A 20,700-nucleotide genomic window follows, 5' to 3' on the forward strand; every position below is an offset into this window, starting at 1 on the left:
TTCATAGCGTTCCAAACTTCCTGCCACGACACCATGTCTGTGTCGTTAACGGATTCGACTGTATTTTAGGGGATGACTGCCTTTGTTCATTCCAAGATCCTAAAGATAGTTTAATCTATCTGGCTCATCATTTTTCTTTTATCTACAATTTAGGTCTGCCGTTAGGGCTCATGGTGTTCCTTGGCAGTCAGCTTTGACGCTACGTCCTATGCCAATTTTTTTGAGTTTAAGATCGAAACAAAGGGTTGCCAAAATGTATAATTTTTTTACTATCAACTTCTTATAAACCTCTTCCTCTCTATACTCAGTGGAATAGAGACCTTCCGGGTTTGGATCAATGTTTTATTTGGGTCCCCGTTTAGCCTAATATTCAACAATCGTCTCGGTATCCTGATCACCAACGGATCCATTATAATTTTGTACACAGCATTTATCAAACTCCTCGTAAACTGTATCATATAAAACACTTGTGATGATGCTTCCTGTACATTGTGCCATCTTAATGAACCTGGTGCCTTTATACACATAGTTTGGGAATGCCGTCTGGTATCTATATTCTTGGATTAAATAGCTTTGAATTTGGCCACTGTTGTCAGAAAATATTCCTGCATCTCCTTTTGTTTTACTTTGAAATTATGTATCTGTTTTAAATTTATCTCTATGTCAGAAGTGCATTCTTCTCGGCCTGCAAAAAAAATGATTGCAGCACGATGGAAGCCTCCACACACTCTATCCGTCAATCGATCCTCACTTTTTTGAATGTCATTTATATGGAGCATTCAACTTCTCGCATTCATGGAGCTAAAGAAGACAATGAACCAATGGCTTCTTGCCGCTAAAAATATTTCTTGATGTGTTGCTCTGTGTTTTATTTTGCTGCGCCACTCGGGAGCCATAAGCACCACCAACATTAGACACAGAAAAGTCTAAAATTGCTTAAATAAGTAAATCAAATCAATCAGATTAATTGATGATAATTGACACAGACATGGTCGCATAGCCGGAAAATCGGAATATTATGAACCAAGAAGTTGTGAGTTCAAATCCCAGGTGAGGACATGTTGGATCATAAGGTATACATAAATTAACATGCACAGTCTGATCATGTAAGTCAACATGTATCAAATATGCAAGTTGAAAACATTGTATGGTAAAAGTGCTGTGTGTGTAACTACACTGAACAAAAATATAAATGCACCAATTTCAAAGATTCTTTATAGTTCATATAAGGAAATCAATCAATTGAAATAAATTAATTAGGCCCTAATCTATTGATTTCACATGACTGGAAATACAGATCTACATCTGTTGTTCACAGATACCTTTTTTTTTAAAGTTGGGGAGTGGATCAGAAAACCAGCATCTGGTGTGACCACCATTTTGGCTGGGGTAGGCTGTCATTGTAGATAAGAATTTGTTCTTAACTGACTTGCCTAGTTAAATAAAGTTTTTTTTTAATATGTGGACTGACCAATGTTTTACACCAATGGGCGTGTTCTAATATCAAGGAAAGCCCACATTAAGAAACGCCCCGAATTGCGGTCTGCAATTTCTTCATTTTGCACTTCTCCGCTGATTCGAGAAAATTGTAATGTGCGAGTGCTGTGCGTGATTACGTTAAATAAACGTAGTCATCATACGTTAACTGGCTAAACTTATTACGTTGCTTTTTGTGGAGGAAAACAGACGGGTGAGTTTAATATAACATTTCTCGCCATGCAGCTAATTTAGTTACATGTGTATGATTTATAATCAATGTAATATTTAACAATACAAGAGGCACACAATGACCGATAAATCTAACATGCGAAATGACAGTATCGGCTAAGAGAGAGAAGTGACTAGCGCTGTCTTTCTTTCTCGACTGAGACGGCAGGCTAACGTTAGCTAGCTATGTTGTCAATCCTAGAAACTTGGATACAACAGGTCTCATTGTTTTGATTCCTCCTGGGGGTGGGTAACGTTAGTTCAAATCAAAGTTAGCAGACTAGCTAACGTCAGTTTGTCGCCGTTTCAATGCGAATAACAACACCGAATATATCAAAATATAATGGCCGTAGCTAGCTACGTTAATGTTATGTAAAAGGAGAACGCTGTCGAGTTTTCTAGCTCGGAGATTAGCCAACGGTAGCTAGCTACCTTGCTGACGATGGCTTACCCTCGAAGAACAAAACACCTACTGTTCGCTAGCTATCTTCGTTTTTGGTAGGACTATATTACGATATTTTTTCTATGTGAAAAATGAACATGAAGTAAACTCAACTTTTTGGTCCTTTACTAACAAGCTGTATATAAAATAGTTAGCTGTAGCTTAGAAAATAAATATTACACTGGATAATAAATAAATGTGTCACTGGATGACAACATAATGTTTTGTTTTCAACATTAGGGCTGTTTTCCAAAATAAGTGAAAGTTCCTTCGTTTTGTTTCCTTGCCACGATACTAACGAGTATCGCGATACAGGTATTGTCAGTTCGCTAGCTCACATACTGACCACACTGCTCGTGTTGTAAAATAAATGTAGACATGTTATTAAATCATTTCATCCACACTGCTCGCGCAGGTCTGCGTGGACAGATGCTAAAATAGAATAATTGGTTCTATTTATGATGCTCAAAAGTCCTGCCTCTCCCATCTCCTCATTGGTTTTTAGGAGCATATACCCACATTTTTTATTTTAGCTAGCTAAGCTTGCCCCATGTCATTGTTAACTAGCTAGGGTATCGGGACCCTGTTCCAGTCTTTTCATGGTTTAGTTGAAAATAGTGTTTCAATTAATTTTGGATAATCGACTTGATATCATCATTCCCGTATTGTTTACTGTGTTTCCCGGAATCGGAAGTTCATCTATCAATTAAAAAAGCATAAAATCTAATAGCTATAACATTTGTTTCCTTTTGGCAGTGAGACATTTGAAGAACCACCAATAAGCCTAATGCTACAGCGGCAACATTAGCAGATATTACAGTAAGTAGCTACTGCAGAATCTCTGCCTGTCCTGTGTGTATCTAAATAAACTGCCTTAACTTGTTCAGTGCATTGGTTGATTTAATTTGACAACTGTGATGCTAGTAGTTTACATTAACATCCTTTTGTGTCAATAATGGTCCCCCCCAAAGTACTTCCTAAGGATGGCTAGCTGCGGTGAGGTTGACCACTCTGTGAGCTCGCTCCCATCCAGTAAGAAGGGGAGTGGTGACTCTGCCTGCTCTGGTTCCAGTGGCTCATCACCTGCCCTGCCTGTCCCAGAGTGTGCCATCTGCCTGCAGAGCTGTGTCCACCCTGTCCAGCTACCCTGCCGCCACGTCTTCTGTTTCCTGTGTGTGAAAGGGGCGTCCTGGCAGAGCAAGCGCTGTGCTCTCTGTAGACAGGAGGTTCCCGAGGACTTCCTGGAGCACCCCACTCTGCTGTCCCCCGAAGAGCTTAAGACCGGAGGGCGGGCTGCCGCAGGGGACAACGCATGGTACTATGAGGGGAGAAACGGCTGGTGGCAGTATGACGAGAGGACCAGCCGTGAGCTGGAGGACGCTTTCTCCAAGGGCAAGAAGACAGCTGAGATGCTGATAGCCGGGTTCCTGTACGTGGCCGACCTGGAGAACATGGTGCAGTACCGGCGCAATGAGCACGGCCGCCGCCGCAAGATAAAACGTGACGTTGTGGACATCCCCAAGAAAGGGGTGGCGGGCCTCCGTCTGGACACCGAGGGTGGCACGCAGGGGTCCGCTGAGGCAGGGAGGGGGAACTCTGCAGACGGGGCTGATACTTCAGCAGCCTCAGTGCAGCAGGCTGCAGCAGCTCCAGCTACCTCCACAGTCCTGTCTGCTCCTGCCAGGCCTCCCACCTCTCTGGGGGGCCAGCCTGGCAGCCCCACCAGCTCCTCCCTGGAAGACACCCTCGCCCTGCTCCACATCAGCCCCACAGATGCGCCGGAGAGGGCTGAAGTCGGGGAGGGAGAAGAGGAGGCCACCGCCACACCCTCATCTGGTCCTAACACCTCTGTGGATGGGTCTGGGGACTGGAGTGATGAGGGGGATGGGGAGGCAGTGGAACCCCGGGAGCAGAGACTGCATTTGGGGGAGAGCCCAGAGGACAGGTCCCCCCCTGGGGCTGAGGCCTCCAGCAGCAGTGTGAGGTCGCGAAGGCCTGACGGCCAGTGTACTGAAGTGTGAGCTCAACTCATCATGATCCTCTGCACTGTAGCTAACATTCTCAGCTAACATAGGACTCTGAAACAGATTAAAACCAACCCCTGCAAACAACTGTCTCAAGGCAAGGAGACACTCCCATATTATATTAGACTTTTAAAGATGAAAATTACCCCCTGAAAATTAGTTATAGTCAAAAATACTGGTGGGCCTTAGGAGCAGTCTTTCCCCATACAACTTGTTAGTTGAGCGTTGAATTGTTGTTTCGTGTAAGTTGTTGGGATGTTTGAACGTCCTCATGCCTGCAGACAGTATGTGATGCAGCCGTGTTGAAAGATGGAGACTTATTATTTTCAGAGACATGCATTTAACTGAATCAGGTAGCAGCCTCTTATCAGTTAATCAACAGTTGTTTTGATCAGATCAGTGGTTGTTTTCCCCTCTCTGCAGCAGATTTGTGTGTTGAGTTCTAGGCTGCTCCAAAGTGATTAACACCATGCTCCATGACCTCTGATCAAAAAGGTTAGTAGACAACATTTTCATTTGTGTTTCAAAAGCGAAGCATGTTCATAGTGTTCAGTTGCTGATTATTCATCTTAAATGCTAGTCTGTTTCATAATGTGTGCATGTGTTTTAAGAGAGGGGTTGGATTCTTAAACACTACTGGTGGAGAGGACTGATGTTTGATTTTAGTTTTAACTGTTTTTTCTTTGTTTTCCTATGGTTGTAAATTCTATTGTGTGATTACTAAGACAGTAAGAGAATAGCAACGGTTGCTAGGTGGCTTGCTGGCTGTCTCCTGCAGAACATTTGAAGTTTTAAATTGTATTGTTTTTATATTTCTTACCAGCTGACTGTCATTGTCCTCTGTTGAGCTCAATTTTACTATCATTATAATAACCTTTACTTTCTGTAACGATTTTTGGTTTGTAATCTTTTACATGGTATGTGATTTTAAATAAAAATGTGTGTATTCATCATCCCAAAATGTTGATTGGAAGTATTGTTTTTGTTTGATGAAAGCAAAAGGCGAGCTGATCACATGCCAACACAACTAGCGACGTCATGCAAGAAATAAGCTGTCTTGTATAAAATCTGGTCACAGTGTTTTTTTTTTTTTACCCTGATATTTCTCATGTGACAACTCTACACTATATAAACAACTATGTGGACACCCCTTAAAATTTGTGGATTTCGGACACAACAGTTTCATAAAATCGGGCACACAGCCATGCGTTCTCCATAGACAACCATTGTCAGTAGAATCGCCTTACTGAACAGCTCAGTGACTTTTAACGTGGCACTGTCATAGGATGCCACCTTTCCAACAAGTCAGTTGGTCAAATGTCTACCCTGCTAGAGCTGCCCAGGTCAACTATAAGTGCTGTTATTGTGAAGTGGAAACGTATATGAGCAACAGCGGCTCAGCCACGAAGTGATAGGCCACACAAGCTCACGGAACGGGACCACTGAAGTGTGTAAAAATCCTCTGTCCTAGGTTGCAACACTCACTACTGAGTTCCAAACTGCCGTTGGGAGCTTCATTAAATGGGTTTCCATGGCTGATCAGCGGCACACAAGCCTTCAATCAGTTTGGGGAAGACCATTTCCTGTTTCAGCATGACAATGCCCCCGTGCACAAGGCGAAGTCCATACAGAAATGGTTTGTCGATCAGTGTGGAATAACTTGACTGGCCTGCACAGAGCCCTGACCTCAACTCCATCAAACACCTTTGGGAGGAATTGGAACGCTGACTGCGAGCCAGGGCTATTCGTCCAACCTCACTAATGCTCTTGTGGCTGAATGGAAGCAAGTCCCGCAGCAATGTTCCAACATATAGTGAAACCCTTCCCAGAAGAGTGGAGGCTGTTATAGCAGCAAAGGGGGGACCAACTCCATATTAATGTCCATGATTTTTGAAAGAGATGTTTGACGAGCAGGTGTCCACATACTTTTGGTCATGTAGTGTACCTCACCACTTGCTAATACCATGACCCGCTGCTCCTGCCCTGCACAGGTCCACTTGGTGCAGTGTAGCGTACCTACTTCAACAGACAGGTTCCAACCCTCTCTGAATTCATCTCACACCCTGGTTTGATATTCTGATCACAGTGTATCTGTAAGCAACACCAAAGCCTGGTGTTTGTCCAGGAAACACATGACCGTTGTAAAGGGACGGGAGAGGAAGACAAAAGGCCTGGTGGGCTGCATCCAAAATGGCTCCCTATTTAGTGCACTACCTTTGACCAGGGCCCACTATGTAGGGAATAGGGTGCCATTTGGGACGTACCCCTAGTGGTGTGTTATCCAGGCACCAGTGACCTGCCAGCCAGGTTCACACCATAGTGAAGCTTGATCTATCAGGGAGGGGAAAAGGAGCGACTGACTCAAGCCTAGATCTATGCAGCAGGACAAACACAGAACGTTTCATTGTTAGATTATTCAGAATTCACATGAATCTCCTACCCTGGTTGAAAAAGAACACACCATCGGCATTGTACATTTATTGGAACAGCAGGACAGATGGAGAATTCTTCCTCTGGCCTGCAAATAGTTATCAGAGACGGATAAAGTAGTGGGGCATCTACTGTAGTTGGTAGAGAGTTGTGTGGTATTGAGGTCCCTTGATGAATTTATAGATAGGTCTGTATGACCTAGTCTCTTAACTGGAGAATGATAACTCCCAACTGTAGTGGGCTGGATAGAGAATCCTCTTCTTGTTATTCTCACTATCTCTGTGTGTGTGCTATTGTTCGTCTCATTCTTGGGGGTGTGGTTGGAAATTGCAGCAGTAAGACCACTATGTTTGCTTCTAATGTTTTATACAAAAACCTTGTTGGGTTCAATCCTAATCTAACCGATGATTTGATCTTTCGATCTTTGTGACACATTTTGGTGATCCACAAAGTACAATACAAGCAAGATCAACAAGGGATTTTATTCACAACAGCAATAGAAAGTATTTAGCTTGAAATACAAGTAATTTTACTTTGATTTGTCATTATAAAATGTACTGTTATCTTATACGAGTTATATTTGTATCTATAAATTGCAGTTATCTGCCAAATAACATTTTACTTTAAAAAAAACACATTTTGATACCTGAATGTAGCAAAGATATACAGTATTTTTGGCTTCACTTACTCCAGTCCACAGCCACATGCATAAATGCATAGTTTTGTTCAGAATATAAATAGCAGTTACTGTAGAAAATATTCCATGTTATATTTCAGTAGCTTGTTGAAATAGCTTAAAGTTATCCCTTGAAGTTGAGTAATGCTCTTGCACCGCAGGCCAGTTGAGGACGAACAGATAAACAATGTCTTTGTCCCTCATTTGGGTCCAAGCTGATTTTTCTTGTTTCATTTGTGTCCAAGCTGATTCTCAAGGGTCTTCATCCTTTTTGACACAACCTCAAGTATTTACACATTAAGGAAGTTATTGATTTTAAACTAAACACATTTTTAAAGATACTCTGTGCATCCTAAATGGCAGCCTATTTCCTTTATAGTGAACTACGTTTGACCAGGGCTGATAGGCCTCTAACCTATTTCCTTTATAGTGAACTACGTTTGACCAGGGCTGATAGGCCTCTAGCCTATTTCCTTTATAGTGAACTACGTTTGACCAGGGCTGATAGGCCTCTAGCCTATTTCCTTTATAGTGAACTACGTTTGACCAGGGCTGATAGGCCTCTAGCCTATTTCCTTTATAGTGAACTACATTTGACCAGGGCTGATAGGCCTCTAGCCTATTTCCTTTATAGTGAACTACGTTTGACCAGGGCTGATAGGCCTCTAGCCTATTTCCTTTATAGTGAACTACGTTTGACCAGGGCTGATAGGCCTCTAGCCTATTTCCTTTATAGTGAACTACGTTTGACCAGGGCTGATAGGCCTCTAGCCTATTTCCTTTATAGTGAACTACGTTTGACCAGGGCTGATAGGCCTCTAGTCAAAAGTAGCACACTATACAGGTAAAAGGGTACCATTTGGAAAGCATTCAATGTTATGGCAATATTAAAGACCTTATCTAAAGTATGTACACCACCACAGGGCTGTAAAGGATATTATTCTGGGTCAGTCTCCTAAGCTGTTCGTTGACCTGCCTCTGGAAGAGCATCACGTTCTCACACTTACACATATCTTGAGGGGAGGGTTTCTCTGTTCACAGACAGACACAGCATGGATTGTCTTTTAGGAATAGACTGACACAGATCAAGTGCAATACAATTATTCATTCCCAGAGCCTCACAATATACTGTACAATGATAGGCCTCCAATGGTATGGTTTCTGTTGTACTTCATAAAAACACCTGCAGGTGGCAGAGATGTACAGCATTTTCCCCCTGAACATAAAGTCCTTACCCGCTCCTCAATAAATATTTCCTGAAATGCAGTGCATGAGAGAAAATCGATCTAACACACATTATAAACTGGGTGGTACGAGCCCTGAATACTGATTGGCTGACAGCCGTGTGATAATAGCAATAAAGCACCTCGGGGGTTTATGTTTTTTTGCCAATATACCACGGCCTAGTGCTGTACACAGGCTCTCTGCGTTGCGCCGTGCATAAGAACAGCCCTTAGCCGTGGTATATTAGCCATGTACCACACCCCCCCAGACCTTATTGATTAAGTATAAATCATGATATGGAAGTCTAAGCACCACCTTCATAAACAATCTGATTCTTTTTAAGACTTTAGATGGGTTTTGGGGCATTTTTGATTCAGTATTTGTATTTATAGAATTCAAAATGTATTCAAGATGAGAGGATTTGTGCACTGTGCAGGAAAGTGTGAGAAATAATGAATAATGTGTAGCTGTGATGGATCTTTAATAAGAAAGTTATTTTAGAGTGTGTTTTATGCATTGGGTACCTTTACATATCCGTGACTTCAATTTGTCTGTAATTTCTTCCATGTTGCTAAAATCTTCAGCATAGTACAAATGCTTATCATCTGGCTCGGAAGCAATTTCCCTGAGCTCTTCTTCGATGGCTTTACCAACACCAAGTGCATATATCGTGATACCTGGGGACAGTGAAGCAGGTCAGAAGGAAGTGGATGAATGACTCCTTTAAGAGAAGATGGTACTCTATTAAAGGCTCTTTAAATGGCTCTGCAATCAGATCGAGTTAAGCAAACACAACGTAAAGAAACCGTACCAGCATCCTTTGCCTTAGTGGCCCATTTCGACACATCATCCTGGGATCGTCCGTCGGTGAACACGATGCTGACCCGTGGTATGTCGGGCCTGGCCCCCTCCTTGGCAGAGAAGCTGTACTCAAACATGTGACGCAGGGCAGCACCCGTCATGGATCCTCTGCCCATGTACTGCATCCGCAATACGGCCCTGTTGATGTCCCGGCCTGAGGTATACTGACCCAGGATGAACTCTGTGCGGACCTTACTGGAGTACTGCAGCAGCCCCACATGGGTGCCCGTGCCGGACACGTCCAGAGAGTCCACGATGCCGTTCACAAACTGCTTGACCAGCTCAAAGTTGGTCGGTCCCAGGCTCTTAGAGCCGTCAATTACAAATACCAGATCCATCACTCCATCTCCACACACTGCCTCTGCCATAGTAGAGACAAATAGTGTTGAGTCAAGTCACGACTCCCCAAATAAACTATACCATGGCAAGACAGCAGCAGAAAGTACTAGCCTACATTACTTAAATGAGTTCGCTGATAGGCTAATAACTGGCTCATTCTACAATAATGGCCCAACATTATGAAGACCTGTGTGCCGATCAGGGGCACAACTTTGGTTTTAGAAGTGGCGGGGACATATATTTCTTTTCCATTTTTTTATCCATTCCGATAAACACTCCCAACAGCCTACCCGACCGCTCGGAGGCGTCCGCATGGTCCTAACGCACACCGTAATCTCGTTTTGTATCACATTCCAATGATAAAACTGGGTGGGGACAAAAATGCAATTTCAGAATGTGGGGGGGACATGCCCCCCTCCATTCCCCAATGAAAGTTGCGCCCCTGGTGCAGGTCATATTGAAATAGTATAAGGATAATTCTCATTAATAATGGAAATGTGTGTTCTCTACTCCAGGCTTCATGGTTCCAAAGACAGTCATTTCAATGCAACATTGGATAATAATGTGCATGAATATCCATCTATCTACCTATCGAGAACTACTCTTTCTTCCTTCACGACATGTGCCTGTCACTGTCAAACGGTATGGAATATTCTTCTTAATCCAGGAAAATAACACCCTGGACTAGAGGGAGCATCAGGATTAACCATGACCTCATAATCACACTCATCCAAATTATGTAACATATAAATACCAGGATGGAAAAACACTCAGTCACAGTCAGACCCATTCCAAAAGAGGCAATTAGGTGTATATTTGAAGGCAGTCCAACTTCCCCAGGTCACATAAGCATTAATGCGTAACATTCATTCTAACATACCAATTCAAAGGGATGTGAATCCATTGGGCCAAAACAGCATGATGCATAGAGAAGATCCTCTTATTACTGTGCAATGTCCAAAAGATCTGTTACCACACAGCTGATAGGAAGACATGGAAGCAGGCCATTGACTTACTCTGGCAGGTTCTGTTATCAGGTCTGAGTTTGTAGCCTTCTCGACATCGACACACAAATGAATCTTCAGTGTTCACACAGTCATGCTCACACCCATGGTTACCAAGGGAACATGGATCAAGCCCTGCAGTAAGTAAAAGTGATCAGACCCAGTTGTTGAGGTCAATAAGCAAGACCTGCTAGTATGTTGAAATCTAAGTCAAAAATTGAATACAAGTTATATTTCTGTGTATTAGGTGAGACTGAGAGCATACACTATTCTAGTGTGAAGCAGGTGAGACTTACTTTTGCAGGCTTTATTATCAGGTCTGAGTATGTAGCCTTCATGGCATTTACAGAAAAATACATCTTCAGTGTTCACACACTCGTGTTCACACCCGTGGTCGCCAAGAGCACAGTGGTCAATCTCTGAGAGGTGTTAGTCACATCGGGTACAGAGATAGAAACAAGGCAGGAGAGAGAAAGGGACAACGCATGTTAATATTCTTTCAGGGAAGTAACACTTCTACACTGTTATATAGAAATATAACAGTGACTCACATATTCACTACATTCAATAAATAAATGCATTACAAATGTTTTCCTCAACACTGCCCACGCAGTGAGCACAGCACTCTGTTGCTGAGTCCTCCAGTGACTGATATTTTGAATGAACAGTTTACGATTGCTTTATTTGTTAGATTTAATATATTTTAAACCATTTTTAGAGGTGTACTGGCACTGCCATCTCAGGAGGGGGAGGTTGAGTACAGTGTTGTTAATAGCACAGTTACACAGTTCATATAACCAGAGGAGTGATGAACTTACTGCTGCAGGTCTTGCCATTGCGGTTGAGAACATAGCCCCTCGTGCATCTACAGACGTAGGACTCAGGAGAGCTGACACAGTCATGCTGACAGCCATGGTTCCCCAGGTCACAGTAATCTATTCCTGGGGGGGAAAGGTAGAGACACACATAGATTGGCTTGATACATTATTCTCAGGATGTTAACAAGAGATAAAGGAGGGAATAGGTGCCTTTAATTTGGAATTGTATGTTTTTTCCTGTAACACCAGTTGTTTCTGCCTATTTCTTTTAAGCACTTACCGTTTTGATGAACCCACAGGCTGCTTTCTGAAGTTAACTAAAATGTTTATTGTGCAATTTGCATCGGAACATACACTCTTAGAAAAAAAGGTGCTATCTAGAACCAGAAAGGGTTGTTCGGCTGTCCCCATAGGAGAACCCTTTGAAGAACCCCTTTTGGGTTCCATGTAGAAACCTTTCCACAGATGGAACCCTGGCTGTGTTATGATCTCTTTGTATTCTAACACCCTGGACACACTCCCCCATATGTCAGCAGCCAGTGAGATGATTCAAAAAGCACACTTCCTCTTGGAGATCTCCCCTATGCTACTCTGAAGTCTGAAGTTCCACTAGAGAACTAGGGGCACGTCCAAATGTGGGTGGACTTGGACCTCCGTCTGGCAACAAGATAGACCAAATACTGTATTAGAGTTGGACTGATCTGGGACATTCATCCCTTCAATTGCTTAAAGAACTGATTGTGAACACTACAATAGTCAAGCATAGTTGCATCACTGAGCCAGTCCATGGACTGAAATGTAACCCAAAACAAATTATTTATTGTTTTCAGTATAATAGACCATCAGATTTGAGCAATGAAAGGACAGATGGAAATCTGGAATTCAGGTTAACCTTCACAAGCAGATAAATTACTTTTTTTCAGAGTAAATTCATAGTTTTTTCTATGCTAACTTTAGTCATAACCACAAAAAATAAATAAATAAATGAATGAACAAACGAAAGAGGAAAAACTAAGAATCTCACTTCGGCACGTCCTCTTGTCCTCGTTGAGTTCATACCCAAGCCGGCAGCGACACTCGTAGCCAAGTACCCCTGGCACCTTGGCACAGATGTGGGCACAGCCATGGTCCACCACATCACACGGGTCTTCCACTACAGAACCAGGAGGACCACAACATAACATAACCCTTACCCTATGCCTCTGCTGCTGCTCCTGCTATCTCACCAGCCCTAGCACTGCACCGTCCCACAGGCAAACCCTAACCCAGCCAGCTAGGCCCCACTGATTCTGATTTACACCACTGACTTTTTTCCTTGTTCCCCTCTAGTGAATTTGTCTGTCCAAAAGCAACATATTGTCCATGTTCTTAGTCAAATGATGTGGTCAAGCCTGTTATAATAGAGTTGAGCACAGTCGACTAAGTTGCTCACTCACCGTGGCAGGTCTTGCCATCAGAGTTAAGGGTGTAACCCTTTCTACACCGGCACATGTAGGAGGCTGGGGTGCTCACACAGAGGTGATCACACTGATGGTCCATCACAGAGCACAGATCTGTACCTAATACACACACACACACACACACACACACACACACACACACACACACACACACACACACACACACACACACACACACACATACAAATAATACATCCTTAGAATCTCCATCAATATAATGAATAAAGCACATGAGTGTGTTGAGAGATGAACAGAGAGAAAACACCTCCACACAGATTGGACTGGAAGACGGAGGTGAGGGTCTCTATCTGGCTGAAGTTGGCCACCAGGTACACATGCTCCGAGTGGGGCTCACTCCCGATGACCCGCAGCGTGTTCATATCCACCCTGCCCACTCCGATGGCGAATATCTGGATGCCCGCCTGCCGGGCCTGTGCTGCCACCTCCTCCACTGTGTCCTGGGGGCGCCCGTCCGTTATGATCATGGCGATGCGGGGGATGTGCATGTCGGCGGGTCGGGCGCCCTCTGGCTCGGTGAAGGCTGTCTCCATGGTGTACTGGATAGCCAGGCCGGTCATGGTGCCGGTGGCCAGGTGGTCCATGGCCTTCACCGCCCGCTCCACATCTGCCTTGAATACAACAGTTCTGTGTTTGTTAATGTGGGTGGATTAGTTTTTTGGGGATTCTTGTTACAGAATGTTTCTGAGCAACTGTACTTGGAAAACCAAATAAACATATTGTAAAAAGAATAGAACAGTACTGAATAGTCCATCTGTTTCTTCTGCTCCCAGTCTCACCACACGGCACACATTTGGGAGGAAGGATGTTCAGCGACATTGCAACATCCCTGTGGGTAGAAGTACTTTGCTCAAGGGCACAACGGCTATTCAGCTAAGTGCATCGAGAGAGAACCTGTTCTCTAGGCTACATTGTTGCTGTTGGTGTCGAGACAGAACTTGTTACCCAAACTATATTCTTAGGGGGGGGGGGGGGGGGGAATGGTTTCAGAAGGGTTCTTCAGCTGTCCCCATAGGAGAACCCTTTTTGGTTCCTAGTAAAAAAAACTATTTTTGTCTCAATGTAGAACCATTTTGGGTTCCATGTAGAACCCTCTGTGGAAAGGGTTTTATATGGAACCCAAAATGGTTCTACTTGGAGCCAAAAAGGGTTTTACCTGGAACCAAAAAGGGACAGCCGTAGAACCCTTTTGGAACCCTTTTCTTCTAAGAGTGTAGTTTGTGGAGAAAGGGTTCTTCAAAGGCTTCTTCTATGGGAACAGCTGAAGAACCCTTTTGGGTTCCAGATAGCACCTTGTTTTCTAAGAGTGTACCTTGCTCCTGTAGCTGTTGAGGGAGAACTCGTTCTGCACCACGCTGCCGTACTGCAGCAGCCCGACGCGCGTCGCCTCCGGCCCCACGTCCAGGAAGGCCAGGATGTTGGTGATGAAGATCTTGACCTTCTCGTAGTCGCTGGGACGCACGCTGCGGGAGCTATCGATGATGAACACAAAATCCAGGGGCTTCCCTTTACACAGGCTCTCTGGGGAAAGACACAGGCATTACTGGAGGTACAGTAGGCCAGGCATACTATTTGTGATAGTTACACAGGCTCTCTGGGGAAAGACACAGACATTACTGGAGGTACAGTAGGCCAGGCATACTTTATGCCATAATTACACAGGCATTACTGGAGCTACAGTAGGCCAGGCATACTATATGTGATAATTACACAGGCTCTCTGGGGGAGAACACAAATAAAGCCTTAATGGAAGTATTGTACTGTATATAGGCTTACTGTAACTCTAATATAGTATTTACAGGGGGAGAACACAAAGAAAGCCTTAATGGAAGTATTGTACTGTATATAGGCTTACTGTAACTCTAATATAGTATTTACAGGGGAGAACACAAAGAAAGCCTTAATGGAAGTATTGTACTGTATATAGGCTTACTGTAACTCTAATATATTATTTACAGGGAGAGAACACAAAGAAAGCCTTAATGGAAGTATTGTACTGTAACTCTAATATAGTATTTACAGGGAGAGAACACAAAGAAAGCCTTAATGGAAGTATTGTACTGTATATAGGCTTACTGTAACTCTAATATATTATTTACAGGGGCTCTCTGAGGAACATACAGTAATCTGACTGGAAGTAGTCTTACTATACGGTATATAACTGATATTTACATGGGCTCTCTGTATGAAGAAACCATACGTTTCTGGGTACAGATGGGGTCTTACTTAAAGTACTGTAGTACATAATTCTGACACTGTCTGGTTGATTCTTTCTTTTTGAGTTTGGACAGTGATTATTACTTTGTGTGCTCAGTTAGTCAGCCTGAGAGCAGGGGAAAGATTCTGAGTTCTCTAGTCTCCAGTAATCATCTGTAAATCAATCAACACTAAACTAAGCCTGGGAAAAGACAAGAAGAAAAACCTCTACATGCTCCATACATCCCTCTAGAGAGGACCAGTTCCCCTGGTCAGACATTGATTTTACTTGATCTTTACTGTAAGGGGAAATACAGACCAATTATGAATATACATACTCTACTTATGCACACACATATGGTCTGTATATTCCATCATATTGTACTGTATGTTCCATTATATTGTAATCTATATTCCATTATATTGTACTGTATGTTCCATTATCTTGTACTGTATATTCCATTATATTGTACTCTATATTCCATTATATTGTACTGTATATTCCCTTATATTGTACACTATATTCCATTATATTGTACTGTATATTCCATTATATTGTACTGTATGTTCCATTATATTGTAATCTATATTCCATTATATTGTACTGTATATTCCATTATATTGTACTGTATATTCCATTATATTGTACTGTATATTCCATTATATTGTACTGTATATTCCATTATATTGTACTGTATATTCCATTATATTGTACCGTATGTCCCATTACATTGTATCGTATGTCCCATTATATTGTACTGTATATTCCATTATATTGTATGTCCCATTATATTGTACAATATGTCCCATTATTTTGTGCTATATGTCCCATTATATTGTACCGTATGTCCCATTACATTGTATCGTATGTCCCATTATATTGTATTGTATATTCCATTATATTGTACTGTATATTCCATTATATTGTATGTCCCATTATATTGTACAATATGTCCCATTATTTTGTGCTATATGTCCCATTATATTGTACTGTATATTCCCTTATATTGTACACTATATTCCATTATATTGTACTGTATATTCCATTATATTGTACTGTATATTCCATTATGTTGTATCGTATGTCCCATTATATTGTATCGTATATTCCATTATATTGTACCGTATGTCCCATTATATTGTACAATATGTCCCATTATTTTGTGCTATATGTCCCATTATATTGTACTGTATATTCCCTTATATTGTACACTATATTCCATTATATTGTACTGTATATTCCATTATATTGTACCGTATATTCCATTACATTGTATCGTATGTCCCATTATATTGTACTATATGTCCCATTACATTGTATCGTATGTCCCATTATATTGTACTGTATATTCCATTATATTGTACTGTATATTCCATTATATTGTATTGTATATTCCATTATGTTGTATCGTATGTCCCATTATATTGTATCGTATATTCCATTATATTGTACCGTATGTCCCATTACATTGTATCGTATGTCCCATTATATTGTACTATATGTCCCATTATATTGTACTATATGTCCCATTATTTTGTGCTATATGTCCCATTATATTGTACTGTATGTCCCATTATATTGTGCTATATGTCCCATTATATTGTACTGTATGTCCCATTATATTGTACTGTATGCCCATTATATTGTGCTATATGTCCCATTATATTGTACTGTATATTCCATTATATTGTACTATATGTCCCATTATATTGTACTTTATATTCCATTATATTGTACTGTATGCCCATTATATTGTGCTATATGTCCCATTATATTGTACTGTATGTCCCATTATATTGTACTGTATGTCCCATTATATTGTGCTATATGTCCCATTATATTGTGCTATATGTCCCATTATATTGTACTTTATATTCCATTATATTGTACTGTATGCCCATTATATTGTGCTATATGTCCCATTATATTGTACTGTATGCCCATTATATTGTGCTATATGTCCCATTATATTGTACTGTATGTCCCATTATATTGTGCTATATGTCACATTATATTGTGCTATATGTCCCATTATATTGTACTATATGTCCCATTATATTGTACTGTATATTCCATTATATTGTACTATATGTCCCATTATATTGTACTGTATATTCCATTATATTGTGCTATATGTCCCATTATATTGTACTGTATTTTCCATTATATTCCATGCATTCCACTATATTCCATTGTATTTGTAATTGTATTTAATACTCTTCCTCGGGTCCAGCAACATGAAGGCAGTTATATACAATTAAAAATATTACAAGAAATTACATAACTCTTTACCCAATACATTTAGTGCGTTCCCTCAGGCCACTACTCCTCTATCACATATTTACAATACAACATCCATGTGTACATGTATGTAGAGGGCATGTCTTATCATGTGTATGTGTGTCTATGCCTGTGCATGTCTGTTCACAGTGTATTTTTATCTGTTTTAAAATCTGATTCTACAGCTTGCATCAGTTACCTGATGTGGATAGACTCCCATGTAGTCATGGCTCTATGTAGTACTGTGCGCCTCCAATAGTCTGTTCTGCACTTGGGGACTGTGAAGAGACCTCTGGTGGCATGTCTTGTGGGGTATGCATGGGTGTCCGAGCTGTGTGCTAGTAGTTTAAACAGACAGCTCGGTACATTCAGCTTGTCAACACTTCTTACAAAAACAAGTAGTGATGAAGTCAATCTCTCCTCCACTTTGAGCCATGAGAGATGTACATGCATATTGTTAATGTTAGCACCCAGTGTACATTTAAGGGCCAGCCGTGCTGCCCTGTTCTGAGACAATTGTAATTTTCTGAGGTCCCTCTTTGTGGCACCTGGCCACACGACTGAACAGTAGTCCAGGTGTGACAAAACTAGAACCTGTAGGACCTGCCTTGTTGATAGTGTTGATTGTGACACAAACCACAGTATTTAGCCAGCACCACATTTCCTTTAGTACCAGTAATCTCTGCTGGTCTTACCCACTGAGTTGGACTGGATGGCCGAGTCGTTGCGTCCTCTGGACAGGATGGATGGTCTGGGACGGCGCCTGTCTCTGTGGTCCACTCGGACTGCATCGCAGCAGAGCAGGCAAAAGAGCCCGAAGGCCAGAGTCCTCATCCTTGACCAAGGGGACCCACGGACAAATGGGTGGACAGACAGACAGCAGCTGGTAAAACAATTGCAGAGACAACCAACTCAACCTCCAGTCCTGAGGATGAGTGCACATCAACAAACACAAACACTGCCAGTCACTGACAGGGAGACTGGGGATGGGATGTCAGTCAGACTCTAGAGGAATTATAAATAGGAAGTACTTTCACCTCCTGCCTGCCTGAAACCACAGCTTCAGATTTCACCTCATTAACCCAGAATGGTTGCCATGTCACAGCCGTACAGTACGATTAGCGCTGTGTCCCAAATGGCCCTCTATTGTCTATAATGGTCAAAAGTAGTGCACTTTATAGGGAAACGGTGCCATTTAAGACGCACCTAGAGCTACAATGTATACAACACATTCCAGACCTAAGCTACCAGTGAGGGAGGTCCACAATCTAATATAAAAACATGCACCAGTTCCCTTCAGTTTATGAACTGAAATGTAACTGAGTGTCTTCCCATAGAGTTATTAACACATGGAACAAAACTCCACTCTGAGTTGAGATGTTACAGTGATTTAAAGTGGTCTATAATACACAGCAGACTGTTCCTTTGTCAGCCATCTGTTATTGCTCCCATTTAGACCGCTTCATACTGCTGCTACACACAACACTCAGGCAGCTGTTGACTGTACGGGCCATTCTGACAGACATACAGTAGTTGTGTTCCATGGCTTTAAGAGACATAGCCATGCCAATTCTAGAACACGTATACCTTTGTTCCATTTAACTAAGTCAGTTAGGAACAAATTCTTATTTACAATGACGGGCTACACCTGGCCAAACCCAGATGACGCTGGGACAATTGTGCACCGCCCTATGGGACTCCCAATCACAACCGGTTGTGATACAACCTGGATTCGAACCAGTGTATCTGTAGTGATGCCTTAGGGCCTGAGATGCAGTGCCTTAGACCGCTGTGCCACTCGGGAGCCTGAGTGACAAGCTGATTACACTGAGTTGTTCCTTAGCCTGTTCACAGGTTTGAGCTGCATAGGTGTACCAGACATGTTTATGATGACTGTCAGTGACCAGAAGCAAGCAGGGTCACACACTCATGGAACATCCTGTTTAACTACCACAGCTGCACAAACATTAGGTAAGTGAAAAACAAGTGAAAACAAGAGCCAGCACATGCCAGAGATGGATACAACAGTTGTTACTATTACTCATTCAGTCTGTAATTGAAAATGAAGATGGACCATATACAAAAACATCAAAATTACAAACTACAGTATTTAAAACATTTTTGTCATGGCCATATTGTACCTTGTCATCTTATGTTGAATCTCAAACAGTCTAATGTTGAATCTGAATCATGTTTACTTCTATTAAAAAAAAAAATGGTCATCTTCGAGCTTAGATTCTGTGTGGTAAATACGACATCTGTCATGGGGTTTCATGCTGCAGTGTGACAACACCAACTATTGAAAATAACATCAAAATATCAAAAGTCTCCTTACCTTAATATCAAAATAAAGTTTTGTGAAAAGATCTGTCAGTAAATCTAAATTAAAGGTTGTAAAAAATAAGTAAAGCAGGAAAAGGAAATCCACCTGGTTGAGTGAGTCAAGCTGGTGACTTGTGGTCGTGCAGTCAGTCAGAGAATATGCAGATGTTCTTTTGCTTTCTCGCTCTCTCTCTCTCTATGCATTAGACTTGCCCCCTCTCCTCTGGGACTGACTGATTCTGTATTTACTCTTAGCTGCCTTACCTCAGTCTGGCTCTAACCTGGGGAGAGAAGCCTCCTATTGGAGACATTTGGAGAAAAAAAAAATGTATGGATCAAATCTTCATGTTTTCATACAGTAGGTTATCAGTTTAAACTATCATTTCAGTATGTGAATCACAATCAAGACATCTTCAACTGAGCCGACCAAGCATTTTGGTAACCACATGATCTTCTTTGATCAGAAATAGTGACCAATAATCAAACAGATATCCCATCTATTGTTCTTACATCTGACAAACAGCAATGTGAAAAGGCGATAAGTGTGTCTACAACTCAACTCAACTGTACATTATTCAAAGTAAATGACAAGCGTATTGGTTTTGCCAACTACTGTCCTGGTCCAATGGTGGTCCAAGCTACAGTGGAAGAAGGTTACTGTACCTGGAAGACATCTGGATGAACTCTCCACATTGAACAGAAGGAAACAGTAAGGCAGCAGTTTATGGAAAAGGGGTCTAAAGCAGTGCTTTCAGTGCTCTTAACATCAATCATCCTGAAAATAGACTACCTGTCTTACAATGACAACATTATGGCCCTAACAGCTCTTAAAGTCAATGGCCAAATAGTTTCCAAGTTTCCTAGAGAATTTCCATTATTCAGGTTTATGAGGTAAGGA

The 20,700-nt window shown here is 41.8% G+C and overlaps 2 protein-coding genes across 3 annotated transcripts; one reads left to right on the forward strand and one right to left on the reverse strand.

Moving 5' to 3' along the window:
- The first annotated feature begins 1,592 nt into the window (after positions 1-1,592).
- LOC115140922 (E3 ubiquitin-protein ligase rnf146-like) lies at positions 1,593-5,134 on the forward strand. Its single transcript, XM_029679385.2, has 3 exons — positions 1,593-1,690; positions 2,906-2,968; positions 3,121-5,134. The coding sequence occupies exon 3, from the start codon at positions 3,133-3,135 to the stop codon at positions 4,168-4,170; it is 1,038 nt and encodes a 345-aa protein (XP_029535245.1). The 5' UTR covers positions 1,593-1,690; positions 2,906-2,968; positions 3,121-3,132; the 3' UTR covers positions 4,171-5,134.
- A 1,932-nt stretch (positions 5,135-7,066) lies between these two features.
- Positions 7,067-19,962, reverse strand: LOC115140923 (matrilin-2). Of its 2 annotated transcripts, none has more exons than XM_029679389.2 (13): positions 19,816-19,962; positions 18,176-18,315; positions 14,316-14,524; positions 13,251-13,614; positions 12,962-13,084; positions 12,550-12,678; positions 11,526-11,648; positions 11,004-11,126; positions 10,720-10,842; positions 9,315-9,725; positions 9,028-9,180; positions 8,218-8,310; positions 7,067-7,565 (listed from the first exon to the last, which is right to left on the reverse strand). In XM_029679389.2, the coding sequence occupies exons 2-13, from the start codon at positions 18,312-18,314 to the stop codon at positions 7,510-7,512; spliced, it is 2,046 nt and encodes a 681-aa protein (XP_029535249.2). In that variant the 5' UTR covers position 18,315; positions 19,816-19,962; the 3' UTR covers positions 7,067-7,509. The 2 variants fall into 2 exon arrangements, with proteins under 2 accessions (XP_029535249.2, XP_029535248.2); XM_029679388.2 differs by having other exon boundaries at positions 18,176-18,363.
- Between the last annotated feature and the right edge of the window lie 738 nt (positions 19,963-20,700).

Source organism: Oncorhynchus nerka, linkage group LG14, assembly GCF_034236695.1.
Source record: "Oncorhynchus nerka isolate Pitt River linkage group LG14, Oner_Uvic_2.0, whole genome shotgun sequence".
Classification (NCBI taxonomy): Eukaryota; Metazoa; Chordata; class Actinopteri; order Salmoniformes; family Salmonidae; genus Oncorhynchus; species Oncorhynchus nerka.